The sequence below is a fragment of the Desmodus rotundus genome, chromosome 9 (assembly GCF_022682495.2).
Source record: "Desmodus rotundus isolate HL8 chromosome 9, HLdesRot8A.1, whole genome shotgun sequence".
Lineage (NCBI taxonomy): Eukaryota > Metazoa > Chordata > Mammalia > Chiroptera > Phyllostomidae > Desmodus > Desmodus rotundus.
In genome coordinates, this window is record NC_071395.1 from 47,943,831 (window position 1) to 47,961,519 (window position 17,689).

Below are 17,689 nucleotides of genomic sequence, written 5' to 3' on the forward strand. Positions count from 1 at the left end.
ACCCTGGAGTGGTGCTAGGCTCACTGTACACGTGCATTTCATTCTTTTCCCGCCCAGGAGGTTGCTGAGAAAACTTGAATTCAGCGTGGCCCACATAAGGGGTCTCATCTCCCTGGACCTCATTTCTTCATCCATGGTACAGGAACATAACATCTGCCTCTCAGGCTGTGTGTGGGCTGCCAGTGCCAAAGGCCAACCAGCTGGCACCTCGTGGACCCTCAACAAATGGCATCTGCTGTGCTGGCTGCATTAGCCTGGCACACAACAGTTAACTGCCGAGTCTGGCTAAGTGCCCAGCTAAGCCGGGACGCTGGGGCCTGAGAACCACACAATTTCTTTCATCCCGGTTGCTGGGGGAATTGGCAGGGAGAGACCTGTGAAGTACGTAAGACAAAAGTTACCAGGATTGCAGGGGGGCTCGCCTTCCGGCCAGCCCTGAGCCCAGAAAACTTTCTTCTTCAATCTACCTCCCTAGAGGATTCTAAATTGGCCCTCCCACCACCAACAGGAGTGAGAGGGAGGCTGGGGCCCCCAAGGAAAGAAATTGCTGCAAGGGGCCTCAGTCCTTCCCCGGGAAGTCCAGGCCTGCTCAGTTGTCTGCAGTGGCAAACAGGAGCTGAGAAACATGGATAGTTGTGAATGAGCTTGTGGATGTGACAGCTATTTACTGAGCACCTACTATGTGCCAGGCATGCCAACCTTGGCAGACAAGGTCCTTCACTTGTGGAAATCACATTCTCGTGGGAGAGACAACCAGTAAAGAAGCAAAGAAGAAATACCAGCTGATGGTGAGTACCGTGCAGAGAATTAAAATAGGGTGATGGCGTCAGAGTGACTTGGGAGGTCACTGAGTCATGAGATGGTAAAGGAGGGCCTCTCAGGAGGTGGCGTTTAAGCTGAAATGTGAAAGGCATGGAAGGACGAAGAAGGGGCCGTTCACGGCACATGCAAAGGCGCTGAGGTTAAAATAGTTGGCTACGTTAGACCAGGGGGTCTTAACCAGGCATTATTCTGCGCCCCCCGGCCCGTAAACGTTGGCAATGTCTGGAGATAGTTTTGACTGTCACAACTTGGGGGCAGGGGGCTGCTCCTGGAACCCAGTGGGTGGAAGCCAGTACACAGGACAGCCCTCACTGCCTAGAATGACCCAGTTGCAAACATCAGTCATGCTGAGACTGGAAAAGGCCGGGCCAGAGGAGCAGAAAGAAAGCCCAGTGTGATTATCAAGGTTAAAACCTTCTATTCCTCCTATGAACATCAGATGGTGGTAACCAAGGGAACGTGGCCATGCACTGGAAGGGGGTCACATCCAAGGGGCATACTGGGGACCCAGGGACATGGGAAAAGGAACAGAGATTTCAAGGGAGGCAAATCCCAAGTCTGGAGACTGATGGAGAGGGGTTAAGATAAGGCTACGCAGACACTAGAGCCCAGAGCTGGGGCCTAGGTGAGGTCAGCAGGATGTGGCTAAACCAGAAGTGACTGGGTGGCCAGGCTGGCTTTAGGGGTCCCTGGAGGAGAGGGAGACCAGTATTTGCTCCCCGACTCTGTGCTTCTGGGCTGGTGAGAAAGTTCTGGCTCCGAACCTGTTTCCTCATCCATAAGGTGGTAACAGTCAACTCTGCATCACAGCACTTACTTACCGCTCTGTGCAGGGGCGGACGAACTCGGCAGGCCTGGCTGTCCATACCCTGCCGTGAACGCTTTGGCTTTTGCCCACCTCCTGGGAAGTGTCCCTTAAGCCCTGGAAATGACCTGACTGATAAGAGCATCTTTGCCAGATAATCTGTGCTAACACTGTGGCTTATGACAGGGGCATTGGGCCTCCGGAGGTCCGCGGTGTCTGTGCGACTGACACCCAGTTAAAGCCCTGGACACTGAGGCTTGGGTGAGCTTCCCTGGCTGGCAGCACACCACGCATGTTGTCACACACCATTGCTGTGAGAATTAACACTGTCCACATGTCTCCAGTGGGAGGGGACAGCTGGAAGCTCACACTTGGTCTTCCCTGGACGCTCCCCATGCACCCTTTCCCTTGGGGAAGGGAGGGAGAGAGAGAGTGAGGGAAACATTGATGTGAGAGAGAAACATGGATTGGTTGCCTCTCGCATGCACCCCGACCAGGGTATGTGCCCTGACTGGGAATAGAACCTGCGACCTTTTAGTCTATGGGACAATGCTCCGACCAGCTGAGCCACAGCGGCCAGGGCTTGGCTCATTTGAATCTGCATCTTTTGTATGTGACTTTCTCCAAGAGGCCCTCACTAACTACCCAATGTCAAGCAGGATCTGCTTGTTAATCTTTTTCATAGTACTAGTGCTGGAATAATCTTACACTTAAGGTCTCCTTTCAGCCAACTCTGTTTTAGCAATAAAACATGTACAAATGTAAGGGGATATCAAAGAAACATCGAGTGTAGCTGTTTTATTTAGAAGAGGCATTTTGGAGCTCTGAAAGACTTCCAAAAATGCATCCTTTCTGTTAGTTAGTAGCATTTAAAAGAACATAAAATATTTTAAATGGTCAACATTAAGTTGTATAAAATCTTATTCCGCCCTGGCCGGGTGGCTCAAGTAATTGGAATGCCGTCCTACACCCGGAAAGGTTGTGGGTTCAATTCATGGTCAGGGCACATGCCTGGGCCGCAGGTTCCATTCCAGGTCAGGGGGCATTCAGGAAGCAACCGATGTTTTTTTCTCACATCACTGTTTCTCTCTCTCTTTCTCTCTCTTTCTCTCTTCCTCTCTCTGTCCCTAAAATCAATGAGCATACCCTCGAGTGATTTTCTGTTTTTCTTTCTTAAAAAAAAGAAAAAAAATCTTACGCAGACGGCCCCTAACTGACAATGATTTGACTTAACAAATTTTCGACTTTACAATGGTGTGAAAGTGATACACATGCAGTAGAAACCGTACTTTGAATTCTGATTTTTGATCTTTTCCCGGGGAAATGATACACGGTCTGAAACCCTCTCGGGTGCGGCGCAGCGGCAGGGCCGGCCCCCAGTCTACCACGTTATCGGGAGCGCAGACGGCAGGTGCTGTGCGGTGTGGTATTAAGTGCATTTCTGACTTAAAATAGCTTCAGTGTACAGTGGGTGTGCTGGGGTTTGACCTTCGTAACTCGAGGAGCGTCTGTGTAATGAAAAGTAAGTTTCCCTTCCAATCAAGGCCGCGAACTCTGCCCCAAGCCAACCCCTGCAGCAACCATAATGGTGAGTAGGACAGCTTTTCTGCATCCGGTGAGTCCTTCCAGCGAATCCCTGAAAGTGAGGGTGGTCTTGCGGACCCCTGAACGGCAGGGTCTTTGCTGAGGGAACAAGGCAGGGAAGGTAAGTTGAGGCAGAGAAGGAAAAGGCAGGAAAAAGCACTATTGATGGAGAGCCCGCACGTGAAGTGGGGGCTGTACACGCCTCTCTCTCTCTCTGCCAAATGTCCTGGGTGCGTTTCATCCATCGCGGACATTTTGGCTTTCATCTTGATTTCCAGGCACACTGTGCGTCCTCGCGTGTCGCACTGGAGGTGAGTGCCTCGCTTTCCTCACCCTAGCCCGCCCCTGAGTGGTTCCCACCCCCACTTCACAGACAATGTAGCTGACGTCCGGGAGAGAAGCCACTTGCTTGAATCCTCCTGGAAGGCGGAGGAGGAGCCGGCGTTCCCACCAGGCTGGCGGATGTGGAGGCGGAACCTCCCTTCTGTCCGTGGTTTATTATCAGTGATGGGCGCGTGGGTGGAACTTAGATCTCAGGGCGCTTCCAATAAGGTCTAATCCTGAGAAGGTCTCTCCCTGGTCAGGCAGCCCATATTTTTTATTATTTTCCCAGCTTTATTGCGATGTAATCGACATATAATATTGCGTAAGTTTAAAGTGCACAACGTGTTGGTTTGAGGCACTTACATATCACAAAACGGTTACCTCCCTAGGTTAACCAACACCCAACCACATCACCCGATTACCATTTCTTTTCTGCGGTGAGAACATTTAAGATCTACTCTCTTAGCGAGTGTCCAGTAACATAATACACTATTGCTAACTGCACTCGCTGTCCTGAAAGTTGGATCTCCACAACTGATCCGTCTCGTAATTGGCCCTTTGTGACCTCCCATCAGTGTCCCCCTTTTCCCACCTCCAGTCCCTGGTAACCACCTTCTGCTCTCTATTTTTAGGTGTTTGGCTTCTTTAGGTTCTACAGATAAGTGACCTCAGACCATTATTTGTCTTTTTCTATCTGACTTACTGCACTTAGCATAACGCCCTCAAGGTCTACCCTTGTTGTTGCAAGTGGAACTACTGCTCATTTCAAAGAGCACTCTCAGTGTGCCGCAGCTAACTGCCCCTGGAGACTTGCTAATCTCTCTTCTGTCAGAGAGCGCTGGCCTCTGGCTCCAGGCCTCCACGGGCAAGGAGATCTGACAAGAGCTCACTGGGAGCTGGTTTCTCGATTTCCCCGCACTGCTCACATTTGGGGACAGATATGGTTGCTGTCCTGTGCACCATAAGGTGTTCAGCACGTCCCTGGGCTCCACCCAGTAGATGCCCATAGTCCCCCACCCCAGTCATGACAACCCAAGTGTCTCCAGGCATTGCAAGTGTCCCATGGGGAGAAGAATGGCCCCCAGTTGGGAATTGCTGGTTTAAATAGTACTGTGGTGTCTGGACCTCGTTGGAGGGGCTGGTGAGCGCAGGATGGGGTGAGGAGTTCCACTAAATGTTTGTCCTTCTGGCTTGCCCTGCCAGGGCTGGGCACGGCTCCCAGCATCCCACCACCTCCCTCTGCACACCTGGGCCCAAGCTCAGCTTTCACGGAGCCCCAGGGGACCCAGGTGTTCGAGAGGCTGGCTGGCCCCAGGGCCCCAGTGCCAAGTGCCAAGAAACCGCAGTTGCTGTGGCGACTGCTGAGCTCTTAGGGCGAGGAGCTTGTTGGCTGAGGGGCAACAGGCTCCAGTGCCTTGAGGAGCCAACATCCAGGACCTCGGCGGGGAGGCCACCATCCAATGTCCACCCATTAGCATTTGCAGGCCAAGCAGGGCAGTGGGGAGCAGGTGGTTCTGCTCCTCAGGGACACTGGAGGGGACAGGGCTGCAGGTCACTGAGGGGACCTTGGAGGGTGAAACAGACACTTCACTCCAGAGGGCCCTGCCTGGCTGGCTTCCCAGGAAGGCCACCCAGCCACTGGTGTGAGGTGTCTGAGATCAGGCTCTGTCCCGGAGAAAGATCGTCCAGGTGGGTGGGCAGCATGAGCCTGGGCCCCCTCAGCCCAGACACCCGCCGGCGGCTTCTCCAGGGTCAGGCAGGCCCCCTCCCAGAACCTCCAACCAGCAGCGTGGCCATCTTCATCAGCTCCACAGTCTCAGGTAAGGGGCAGGGCAGGGCTTGGGGGCAGGGGAGCCGGAGCAATGAGCATGGCCCACCGTGTGCTCTAGGAGACCCTCCCTGCCGGTGACCCATGTGGGAACGGGGGAAAGGGAGCACCTCAGACCCTCTGTCTCTTCTTTGATAATCCGGGCTGAGAGCCTGGCTTGACAGAGTTGCTGTCAGTGGCAAATGAAATTGCAACTAACATTTCTGATGCACGCGCTCTGCACCAGGCTGAGAAAGTGCCAGCGTCTTCCCTCCAGGACAAGGCCCTGCATGACTGACCCCTCACCTCCCTAACGTTACCTCATGTGACGCTCTTCTCCCCCACATGTGGTCCCACTGGACTCCAGCAGGCCCCGGAGCCCATGAAGCCCTAGGCCCCCAAAGCTGGAGATACTCAATTTATGTGTTTGTTTAACTCCTGGCTCCTCCCAACCGGCTGCAAGCACCTCACAGCAAAACTACACAGAGTGGCATGCTGGCCAGTGTTTAGTAACCTGTTCTTCAAGAATTTTAAAGAAAAGAGACAAAAGCCATAGAACTCCTTATCTGTACTGCCTGCCAGTTTCCGGGGTGCAAGTCCTCCCACCCGGTCAATTTCAAGCTGCCAGTGTGATTTCATAGACAGCGGGGGCCGAGCCGCGTGGCGGCCCACCATCCTCCAATCTTTTCCTGATACAGAAGCAAGCGCAGTAAACAAACTCAAGGGCAGGGCTCACGGCCAAGCACGGTAAAATGATTTGGGAGTGATGAGTTTTGGGTACTTGTGATCTTGCTTTTGCTATAATGTATTCCATTGTAAATTCAGGTCATTCAATTTTTTGTAACGGCTGTGCCAATAACTGGCTCACCGAATTCCTGAAGATCTAGCCATCAGCTCTCCCATGTCAGCAGGGGCCAGCTCGGGCTTACTGCATTATTTATGTGTGTCTCATTCGCTGCCCTGCCCTGGATCTAAGTGGCGTCTAGATTGAAACAAACTCCCTAGTCAGTGTTTTGTGGACAAATGCAAATAACCTGCAGGGTTTATAAGACAGGCCTGGGAAGGGAGGAGGGGAGGGACAGGTCCAAGCCTGGCATCCGGGTCAGCTCTTTGTCCCAGTGGCCGTGGGCGTCCTGTGAGGGACGCTGACATGACCTCCCCCGACCATGTGGAGGGAACAAACGCATCTTCAGAACCTACCTTGCACCAGGTACTTCACTCGTAAGATTCACTGGTTCTACCAACATTTACTGAGCACCTGCATTGAGCGCCGAGAAATCAGTAAGGGCTGAGACCAGAAGAGGTTTTCTTTTTTATTACTTTGGGGAATGCTGCCCCATTTTACAGAGGGGGAGACTGAGGCTAGCCTGACACTCGGCACCACAGTGGAGTCAGTGGCGGAGGTCTTAGAATCCAGGTTTACCCCGGGTAGGGCTGCCAGATTCAGCAAAACAAAACAAAACAAAAAATTAGCAAACCTAAAGAAACATTAATGACAAAGCAGGGCGTCCAGTTAAATTCCATTTCAGATAGACAACAAATACACTTTTCTGTAAGTATATCCCAGACAGTGCATGGAACACACTTAGGCTAACAACTTACTTGCTGTGTCTCACACACAAACAGAACTGCGTTTGTCAGATACGTGTCAGTATCCAAACATCGCAGGGAACAGGACAAGCCTATGCTAACAAATTATTTGTTGCTTATCTGACGTGCAAATGGAACAGGGTTTACTACAAATGCAAAGTTATCCACATACTATGGGATAGATTTATGCAATTAAGTTATTCATTGTTTATCTGAAAAGCAAATTGTAATGAGCATCCTGTATTTTATCTGGCAACCCTAACCCAGGGCAACCAACCACCCAGGTTAGCTGGGAGCAAAGGGTTTCTGGGATGTGGGATTTTTAGGGCTAACACAAGATAAAGGCCCAGGCTATCCAGGTGGTTGGTGTCCTTAGGTTGACCTCATTTTTGAATCTTTTAATTTACCCTGAAGGGCCCCAGTCTGGATGGGGCGGGACAGGGGGTGGGGCGGCAGGGAGGCAGAAATGAAGCTAAAAGCAGAGCCAGGCCTGGCCTGGTCGCTCAGTTAGTCATCCCAATACATCAATGGTTCAGGTTCGATCCCCTGTCAGGGCACATACAAGAAGCAACCAATGAATGCATAAATAAGCAGAACAAAAAATTGATGTTCCTCCCACTCTCTCTCTCCCTCCCTTTCTCTCTCTCTCTCTAAAAAGAATATCATGTTAATAAAATAAATAAACAGAAATGTTTGGGAAAAGCAGAACCAGGGAAGAGTTCTGGGTTCTTCCGTCTGACACCTTCCATGCTGTCCCTTGCAGACATGGATGCGGAGAGAGAAGCTCTGCAGAGCACCGCGTACCCCGAAGTGCAGACCTTCTGCCAGAAGCACGGCCTGATGTTTGAGGTAATCGCCTGCCTACACCTCACGGCCTCAGTTTCCTCTGCCTGGAAACTCGGGAGCCAGGGTGTGCTGCCGGGCAGTCCGTCACAGGGGCTCTGTGCTCTGGGCTTACTGCTTTCCTGTCGAGTCTTGAAATTCATGATGATGTTTGAACAAGAAACCCACATTTTCTTTTTGCAGCAGACCCTGCAAATTCTGTACCAGGCTCTGGCAATGGGCCAGGGAGATGAAAAGCCCTTTGAAAGGCAGGTGGAGGGGTTACGGCTGTGGGCACAGCGGTCAGCACAGGCGGCGTGGCCCGGTACTGGGAGTGGACGCCCCGAGACCCTGCTCCTTGGGCGTGTCACTCTTTGTGTTGTTTTCTCCTGCCCTCCTGGCCCTCCCTGCACTGGGCGGCTTCAGGGGAGTCTAAGAGGGCTGTGGGATGTGCAGGGTGGGCTCTGAGGAGGGGTGCACCTTCTTCTGGAGCTCTGATGGTGTGCCTGCTGGGCACAGTCGTCATTGGCTCCAGAGTCTCACACCAGCCTCAGTGGGGATGTCACTGCCCACACATTTGATGTGGAAACCGACAAACCGTCTCTGGAGTCTCTGCTTTCATGGATGCTGCCTGCTTGCCGTTTACGACAGCAATTCAGCACCTCGAAGGTCCTTGGACTGAAGATGTACCGTCACTGATCTATTACTAAGAAAATAGCAGGATATACTGCTCAGAAAATTCGACTCTGCCTGCTATTGAACGTGAGACACAGCTCAGGGGCAGAGGCACCGAAAAGGAAACCCTCCATGCTGAGAACTAATGAAATGCCCACGCTCGTCCTTTTAATGCCCACACAGGTGCTGGCTGTGCCGTGAACAGCCTCGGCTCAGAGGTGGGGACACCGTGGTCTGGAGGGAGGAAAGGTCTTGCCCAAGACTGTTGATGGCTGACGCTCCTTCCTTCTCCCTTCTTCCTCCTGTCCCAGTCAGCACTGTGGCCTTTGACCCTGCGCTGTAGTTCACTGGGAACCGTCTTTCCCGTGGGCAAGAGAATTTAGGGAGGTAGGGACTGTTCTGAGCCCTGTTCCCCCTCCTCCCACCCCCGCCCTGTCCTCATCCCTGCCTTCGCAGGGTCAGCCTAGCTACTTGGATTGAGCCATTCTGCCTGCCCCCCCTCCAGCTAGCAGGCAGAAATGGACCATAAGTGTGCGGTTGCCAAGGAGACTTCGCCACATCTGATTTTGGCCAAACTAAACAAACCCCTTTGCAAAAAAAGCCCCGCAAACAAATGTGGACATATCTTTGCTTTGAAAGAAACAGTTTGAAAATGACCAAGGTCTTAAATTTTTTAATTTTTTTTAATTGATTGATTTAAGAGAGAGAGAGGGAGAGAGACATCAATTTGTTGTTTCACTAATATAGTTATTTATTGGTTGTTTCTTGTATGTGCCCTGACCAAGGATTGAACCCATAACATTGGTGTATGGGGACAATGCCCTAACCAACTGAGCTGCCCGGCCAGATTAATGTTTTTAAGTAAACTGTTATTTTGGAACTCAGATTTACAGGAAACTAGCGCATGAGTTCCCATATAACCCACACCCAGTTTTTCCCGAATGTGAACATCTCACATTATCAGGTGCATTTGTACAATTGAGAAATTGACACTGGTGCGTTATTATTAACCAGTCTCTTGGTGCTACCAGAGAACCCCAGTTCTCTCTGGTCTACAACGCCGCCCAGGGAACCCCAGGTGCTTTTAGCAGTCGCGCCTCCCTGGTCTCTTCCAGTCCGGGACGGCTCCTTGGTCCTTCCCTGCTGCTCATGACCTTGGCAGTGTTGGGGAGGACTGGCCTGGTGTCCTGCAGGATGCCCCCAACCCAGATTTGCCTGATATTTTCCCCATGATTACTCTGGGGTTATAGGATTCATTCAAGTTCTTTTAATCTAGACATGTCCATTTGGGGAGAGGTTGTCAAAAATTAGTGAAAGAAACTTTATGCCTTTGCCAAAGGGAATTGAAAAAGTCACCCATCCTGGCCCTTCCTGACCAGCGACACTTGTAATCTCCAGGTGGTTGATCTGCGGTGGGGAATTCAGCACACCGAGGCCACCGACCACATGACCACGGATCTCTGCCTGGAGGAGGTCGACCGGTGTCGGAAAACATCCCTGGGGCCAGCTTTTGTTGTGAGTCTCTTGGGAGGGATGTGGTCACTCTTATTTCTCCTCCAGTACCAGGGTACGGCCCCTGCTTTCAAGCCAAACCCACGGGTGGAGGGAGGTGGGTGGCACTTCTGCCATCATACCCAATCACCATAGCCTGTGCATGGCAGACATTGCTAATCGTTCCCAGCACATTTTCTGCAGAGCTGGCTGAGATCCAGACATCAGCAGCCAAGTTGGAAGCAGCAGGTAAATTGGAGAGCAGAGTGTTGAAGTCCAAAGGGATTTTAGAATTGTCCCTGGACCTTCCCCCAGCTTTCCCACCCCATCCACTTTATGGCTGGGATTTTTGTTTCTCCCACATGCCCCATGGCGCTGGGAGCAGGTTCTGTGGCGCATCTGGAGCCTGCCCCAGGAGCAAACCTCCTCCGATCCTAGGCGAGGCCAATGTTTACAAGGTCTTCTTTCCTCCCCTCCCAACTACCCCTCTGTCACCAAAACAACCCCCAGCTCACAATGAACAGATTGGACTATGATCAGCAGACGACGTTCAAGTTTTGATTTATTATACCAGCAAGTTCCAGCTCTATCTGAGAAGCATTACATTTTGGGTCTGCAACCCCAGAGCAGGGGTCAGCTAACTATAGCTCATGGGACGAAGCCTATGAGCTATACTGGCCCACTACCTATTTACACAAACAAAGCTTGATTAGCATGCAACCACGCTCCTTATGTATCCATGGCCCTTGACTGCTTTCTAGCAACACCTCTATAGCCGAGCAGCTGGGCCAGAGGCTGTGTAGACTGGAAAGTTGAAAATTTGGACATCTGGCCCTTGATAGAAAAAAGTTTGCTATTTCCTCTCCTAGAACGTAAAGGGGGGAAAATCCAAGAAAGTATTTTTACCCAACACACCTTAATCACAAAGAAGCTCTGAGCAGCTACCAATAAAAAGAAAAACCCTCTGAACCTCTCCTGGGGATAAGAATGTAGACTGCAGGAGAGCGTGGTCCCATTATAAATGCTCTTTTCTAGGAAATAAAGAGAACTAGGTGGGACCTGTTTGCCATAGCACTGCCGGCCCAGTGCCGTAGCCATGAACCACATGTGGCGATTCAAAGTTAAATCAGTTAAAATCAGGCAGAATTAAAATTTCGTTCGTTGTCCTACTGCCCGAGTCGCTATGGCAGGGAGCCCGCACACTGGGCTTCACAGGTGAGGACACTCCCGTGGTGCAGGAAGTGCCGCCTGAGGGGTTAGGCCGCTTTGAAAGAAACCAAGGTCTGGGCGGGGTGTGCAAGAAGCTTTCTTTATTGTAGATTGTTTTATCGCTGCAGCGGGGCCAGCGTTCGGCCTTCGGCTCTGTACCTGGTCCCCAGCCTTACTGGGATAAAACTGACCTGCAGCCCTGTGTACATTGAAGGTTTCGGCATGATGGCTTCACTTACATATACTGTGAAATCATTACTACAACAATAACTTCAGTTAACGTCCATCCTTTCGCATAGATACAAAAAAGAAAAGGATTATTTTTTCCTTGTGATGAGAACTCTCAGGATCAACTTCCAAGTGACCCACGCAGCAGCTTTCGCTGCAGCCCTCTTGCTGCGCCTTCCAGCCCCAGGACGCTTTCGCCTCGTAATTGGAATTTGTGTCACGTGAACATCTCTGTCTTAGGTGTCGTTGCTTTAAAAGACACCCTAGCATTTGGAAGGCTCTATGCTCCCACTTGCATATCTCCCTCGTAAATAATTTTTTCCTAATCTTCTCAGTTTTCCAAATGAGCCTGATGATTGATCATTTTGTTCAGTTTCAAAGGAAAAAAGAAAAGGAAAAATTCTTAAAGGAAAAAGGGAGATGGGGAGAAAAAGAACTCCAGGGGGAATTGAATTTTGCAACCCACACCGCAGGCTGCAAAAAGCACAGCGCAGCTTCCAGGCGACGTGGGGAATGGAGCATGGTCTCCAGCTTCCCCCAGGCCCCATCAGCCCAGGGACCTTGCCAGTCCTTCTCGAAGGGCTCTTCGGGCAGGTGGATGGGTGACATCTACCCACATCCTGCTTCTCCTGTGCCAGGCATCTCCCCTCCGGCGCCGAGAGTCACGGCTTCATTCTCCTTCAGTGGCTCTGACGTAGGGTCCTTTCCATGAAAATTGGAGCTGTGCCCGGGTCCTTGGAGAGGCTCCTCTCTAGTAAATAAGTCATTAGGCGGCGTGGCAGGGGATCTCTCCCTGGGGGCTTCCTCCTCAAGGCCCAGGGTCCCCCTGGCACCAGAGCCCCGCACGGGGGCTCTGATGGCTCTTTGGTCTCCTTTGCAGCCCTTCCTGCTCCCCTTGCTCTGGTCTGCCAGACCTGAGCAGTTTTTCTGTTTTTATTTGTGTTTTTTAACTGTTTGTCTCCTTCATTAGATTTCTATTCTGTGACTGGTTGGCGACACCTTTTTCAACTTCCTTGTTCCTCCAAGGTTCTTGCTGCTGGGAAGGCCCCAGAAAAACAGCATCCTCTTCAACCTCCAGTCATCACAGATTCCATTTACTCAAGTCTCCTGGGTGCACACCCTGGAATAGTCTGGAACAATTCAGTGAAGGGGGAGGGGGCACTTGCTTCTATTTTATGAGGACACTCAAGACTTTGGGGCCCATGTCCTAGGCCTAATTCTCTTGCATTGCAGCTTGCACTTTCTCTGAACATGTTGGGGCAGAGAGAGGGCCTCCTAGTGTTCTCAGCACTAGGACCAAAATATTTGGGCCTCACCATACCCTACAAAATCTCACCCACAGCATATCCTTTTCTCCCTCCACTGCTCCCTCCTTGTTGGTGTTCAGTCCCCTGGCTTTTCTGCACTGGAACATGCTGTTTCCTCTGCTTGCACACGCCTGCCCTTCCTGCCACAGGGACTTTGCACATGCTGTTCTCACTGCTTGCCAGGCTCTCTGCCCAGTGCAGTCTTCTCATATCTTATTCTGCACTTCAACCCTCACTTCCTCAGGGGAACTTTCCTGATTCCACAGCCCCTGTGTGACCCATGTTTATCCTTTCCTTCTAGCGCCAGGTCAGCTGCACTTTGACATGGGGCCATTCTCAGGTTCATGCCTGACTCTCCTGTTAGGACTCCAAGGTCCAGGAAGGCAAGGACCAAGACCGTGTTGGTCACTGCCATCAATATTATTGAGCAGCTATCATGGGTTTGCTCAATACACATTTGGGGAATGACTGTGCTCAGAGCTCAGAGGTTCCACACTGGGAACCTCTAGTTGCCCCCCACCTCCCTAGTCAGCGCTTTCAAGCCCCTGACCTCACATCATTTCCATTTGGCACCTTCCTTGGGCCTTAGTTTCTACATCTAACAAGGCGGGAGCAGGACTTAGGGTTTTCTGAAGCGTGCAGCAGTTCTAATGCTGCCTGGAGGGGCCGGGAGGAGAGTGAGGCCCTGGTCCCCAGCACAAAATTTAAAGGGGTGCCACAAATCTTAGTTATCAAGATAAATATTTTAATGCAATGTGTTTTTTTTAAATCAAAATTGATCCAAAAAATCCATGAGGGATGAAATATCAAAATTATGAATAAAGATAGGATCCTTCCTGTACTTTTTAAAAAATATTTTCCTTATTTATTTTTAGAGAGAGGGGAAGGAAGGAGGGAGAAAAAGGGAGAAGAAGCATGAATGTGTGGTTGCCTGTTGCATGCCCCCTACTGGGGACCTGGCCCATAACCCAGGCATGTGCCCTGACTGGGAATTGAACCAGCAATCCTTTGGTTTGCAGGCCAGCACTCAATCCACTGAGCTACACCAGTGGGGTCTTCCTGCACTTTTGAGACCTACCTTTACCTCCCACTCATTGGGCCCTGCTCCCTGGCTGCTGTTGGAGAGAGTCTGTCCCCAGGGCCACCACATAGCATGAGATTTGGACAGAGCCAATGGGCTGTAGCTCTTGTCCCAGGTGTATTCCTGGGACAACCCAGTGCCTACCTACGAGGGGCCCCAGTTTTACATACAATGAAGGGCAGTACTCATGTTCTGGGGCTGCTGCAATAAATGACCACAAACCACGTGGCTTAAAGCAACAGAATTTATTCTCTTGTAGCCTGGAGACCAGAAGTCTGAAATCAAGGTGTCGGCAGGAGCGTGGCCCTGCCTGTATTTCTCAGGGAGAACTTCTCCTTGTCTCGGCCCACTTTAGGGGCTCCACGCATCCTTGGCTGTGGCTGTGTCACTCCCATCTCCAGCTTTGCTGTTCTATCATCTTCTCCTCTTTCCTTTGTGTCACACCTCCCTCTGCCTGTCTCCTACTAAGGACTCTCACTCAGGAGTGCATTTTGGGCTCATCTGGATAATCCAGGGTACTCTCCCCAGCTCAAGAGCATTAACTGAATCACGGAGGCCGAGCCCCTGGTCGTAGTCAGGGGTCAGACAAAGAAAACCAATGGGATAGATAGACAGATAGATAGACAGGTAGATATAGAGAAGATGTTTGTTATAGGAATTGGCTCATACAGTTCTGGAGGCTGAGAAGCCCCATCGCAGGCTGTCAATAAGCGGGAGCCCAGGAAAGCTGGTGGTATAATTCAGCCTGAGGCGGGGAGCGGGGGCTGATGGTGTAAATCCCATCTGAGTCTGAAAACCCGAGACCCGGATGTCCAACAACAGATAGCTCAGCTCAAGCAGAGAGGAAATTCTCCCTTCCTCCTTCTTTTTGTTCTGGCGGCCTGTGATGGACTGGATGCGGCCCACCTGTACTGGGGAGGGCCGTTTGTTTACTCAGCCCACCAGCTCAGATGCTCATCTCTTCCAGAGATGCCCTCACAGGCACACCCAGAAATCATGCGTGACCGGCTCTCTGGGCGTCCCTTAGTTCAACCACGTTGACACATAAAAGTAACCATTACAACCTTATTTTGATTAAAGGTACATTCACAGGGTCCAGGGAGCAGACCAGATGTCTTTGTGGGGGGCCACTATTCAACTACCACAGAGCGTTTCCCAAGCAAAAGGTTCTGTGATGCTTGGTACTCGATCAGATTCCAAATTTACCTGCCTCATGCCCCATGACCTCAGGTGCGTCCACACGCAGGTGCTGTCTCTGCCTGCACTTGTTCATGCAATCATTGCCTGGCACTACAGCCAGACCCATTTTTAGGAGCTCTGCGTGCCTCACCAGGCAGGGGTCGTAGAGCTAAGTGCCAGAGCTGAGATCGGAACCTGTGCCTCTCTTTCTACCCTCACTCTGCCAGGCCCTCCTAGGGGACCAATACGGCCCCTGTCCGGTCCCCACGCTAATCGAGGAGAAGGAGTGGGAGGCCCTGAAGGCTCAGCTGACCAGCAGGCCAGGTGACCTGGAGCTGGTGGCTCACCATTTCCAGAGAGACAAGAACGCCGTGCCCCCCATCTACGTGCTGCAGGCCCCAGGTACCAGGGAGACCCAGGGGCCCGAGGAGGCCACCCTGACCTCTGTGCTGCGCTGTGGAGCCCAGGAAGCCAGGAGGCTGGGCCTTATCACCCAGGAGCAGTGGCATCGCTACCACCGGTCAGGTGAGGTAGTGGGACTGCCCTCGGGGTCTGTGGGAAACGCCCACGTGTTCAGAAAACACACTGAGTGTTGTCCAAAAGCCATGGTCTGCGTTTCTCTAAATGCCAAGCCTGCCTAGCTAATCGCTTTCATGGCACATCTGCCATCAAGGCCATAATCAGTGTCTAGGGTCTGTGCTTCGGGATGGGGCTGGATTTATAGCTCAGCCTGGCCCCTGTCCAGCTGTACTGACCTGTGCAGGCTTGGAGCCTCAGTTTTCTCATCTGTAAAAAGGGACTAGTCAGAATTAGTAAGTCATAGAGCCACTGTGGGGTTTAAAGGGTCGTGTCTCATCCATGACGTCATTTGAGCTCTAACCAGCAATGCCTAAATTAACCCCTTAAGAAGTCCCACCTGAAAGAACACATAGGAACTCCTTGAAAGTAGCAGGAAGCACAATGCATGTCAGCAATGGCCTTGCAGGGCACGTTACTGTCCAGGTACCTTGCTTTCTTTTTAAAAAAGTTTTTATTTTGAAATAGAGATTCACAGGAAGTTGCAAAAAATTAGGAAGAGGTCCTGACCAGTGTGGTTCAGTCGGTTGGGCTTTGTCCTGCAAAACGAAAGGTCGCCAGTTCAATTCCGGGCTGGGACACATGCCTGGGTCGCAGGTTCAGTCCATGGTTGGGGGTGTGCAAGGGGCAGTCAACCGATGTTTCTCTCTTGCATCGATATTTCTTTCCCTCTCTTTCTGCCTCCCTTCCCTTCTCTTTAAAAATAAATAAATAAATTCTTTTGAAAATTAGTAGGAAGAGGTTCCATGTATCCTTTTTATTATTTTTATTTTTAAAGAAAAAAGAATTTATTGCCTACAGGCCGTGGAGTGGACAAGGCATGACGGGGGCTCACAGCAAGGTGTGGGGGGGAGGAGAGAGCAAGAGCGAGAGCAAGCACGAGCCTGGGGATCTGCTTTGTATTTGTTATTTTGACATTCGGTATTATTTTATATTAGTTGCAGGTGTACAGCACAGTGGTTAGACATTTATATAATTTACAGAGTGCTCCCCTGGTAAGTCCAGTGCCCAGCTGGCACTGTGCATAGTTATTACAATATTACTGACTGTATATATTCCCTATGCACTTTGCATCCTGGTCACTATTTTGTGACCACCAACAAAATTTTGTAATCATTTACCCAGCTTCCCCCAAAGGTAACAGCTTGCAAAACTAGAGCCCAGTATGACAGCCAAGAAGTGGACGTTGTCACCACCCAGAGAGAGCACCTCTGTCACAGGCCCACAGTCGTGTGGGCGCGCACATGCGCAGGTGGATTTCATCCTGTGCAATTTTATCGCCTGCGTCCCTTTGAGGAACCACGACAGTCAATTCATGGGGCTGTTCTCTCCTTTAGAGGCTCACTCACCCCTTGCTGCCACCCCCGGCTCCTAGCAACCACTAATCTCTATAATTCTATTTCAACATGGTATAGAAGAAGGAATTGCACAGTCTGTAATCTTTTGAGGTTGGCTTTGTTCCTGTAGCGTAGCGTGCTCAGCTTTCCACCAGCCTTAGATCATAGAAAATCCTCATAACAGCCCTTCAGGGTCGGACGGGTATATCCATGTTGCGGGAGAGGAACAGATTCAGAAAGATTTGCGCAAGGTCACACAGCTCAAAGGTGGTCTTGGATTGGTTCATGCTGAAATGTGTCCAGGAAGGATCGCATTTTGGGACTGTGAGTTGCCCTCATCCCTCTGACCTGCATATACAGGACTGAGGTGGGTGTGGGGTCACTCCAAAGAGGACTTTTGTGTGGCTCTTGTCTTTGGCTCAGAGACTTAAGTCCTGTCTCTCAGGGCCTGGCCCACTCAGCTGCGGAGAGCTAGAAGCCTCTGCAAAATGCAAGGCAGCTTCAGAAACAACTTCTTGGGTCTGACCACTATTTCCAAACAACAGCCTCCAAGAAGTCAGTGTGGGCCTTTGGTCCAGAAAAATACGGGTCCTCAGGGCAGCCGCTACAGCTCCGGGACCAGGGTGTGGCAAACAATGGCCCAAGGGCCAAATCTAGCCCGCCTTTTGTTTTTGTAAATAAAGTTTTACTGAAACATACTCGAGAATATTCGGTTGCATGTTGTCTATGGCTATGACATGTCACTCAGGCACATGCTGAGCTTCGGAACCAATATCCCCAATCCCTAATGTGTCTCCCAAGTGCTGCTACTCAGGCCAGCTGATGACGCAATGACCACACTCTCTTCCCATC

The 17,689-nt window shown here is 51.0% G+C and overlaps 1 protein-coding gene across 15 annotated transcripts in view; it reads left to right on the plus strand.

Moving 5' to 3' along the window:
• Positions 1-396: 396 nt before the first annotated feature.
• Positions 397-17,689, plus strand: part of NWD1 (NACHT and WD repeat domain containing 1) — a 62,461-nt gene continuing 45,168 nt past the window's right edge. For 7 of the 15 annotated variants that reach the window (XR_008425120.1, XR_006655503.2, XR_006655502.2 and 4 more), the window contains exons 1-4: positions 4,781-5,355; positions 7,696-7,781; positions 9,828-9,944; positions 15,152-15,449. Coding sequence is in view for 10 of the 15 variants with exons in the window: in XM_045195788.2 (XP_045051723.2) it covers positions 5,238-5,355; positions 7,696-7,781; positions 9,828-9,944; positions 15,152-15,449 (619 nt within the window). In the remaining 5 variants the exon portion in view is untranslated. Of the gene's footprint in view, positions 789-4,780; positions 5,356-7,692; positions 7,782-8,612; positions 8,648-8,740; positions 8,817-9,827; positions 9,945-15,151; positions 15,450-17,689 lie in introns of those variants that run through there. The other 8 variants (XR_008425119.2, XM_045195783.3, XM_053911015.2 and 5 more) reach the window with 6 other exon arrangements.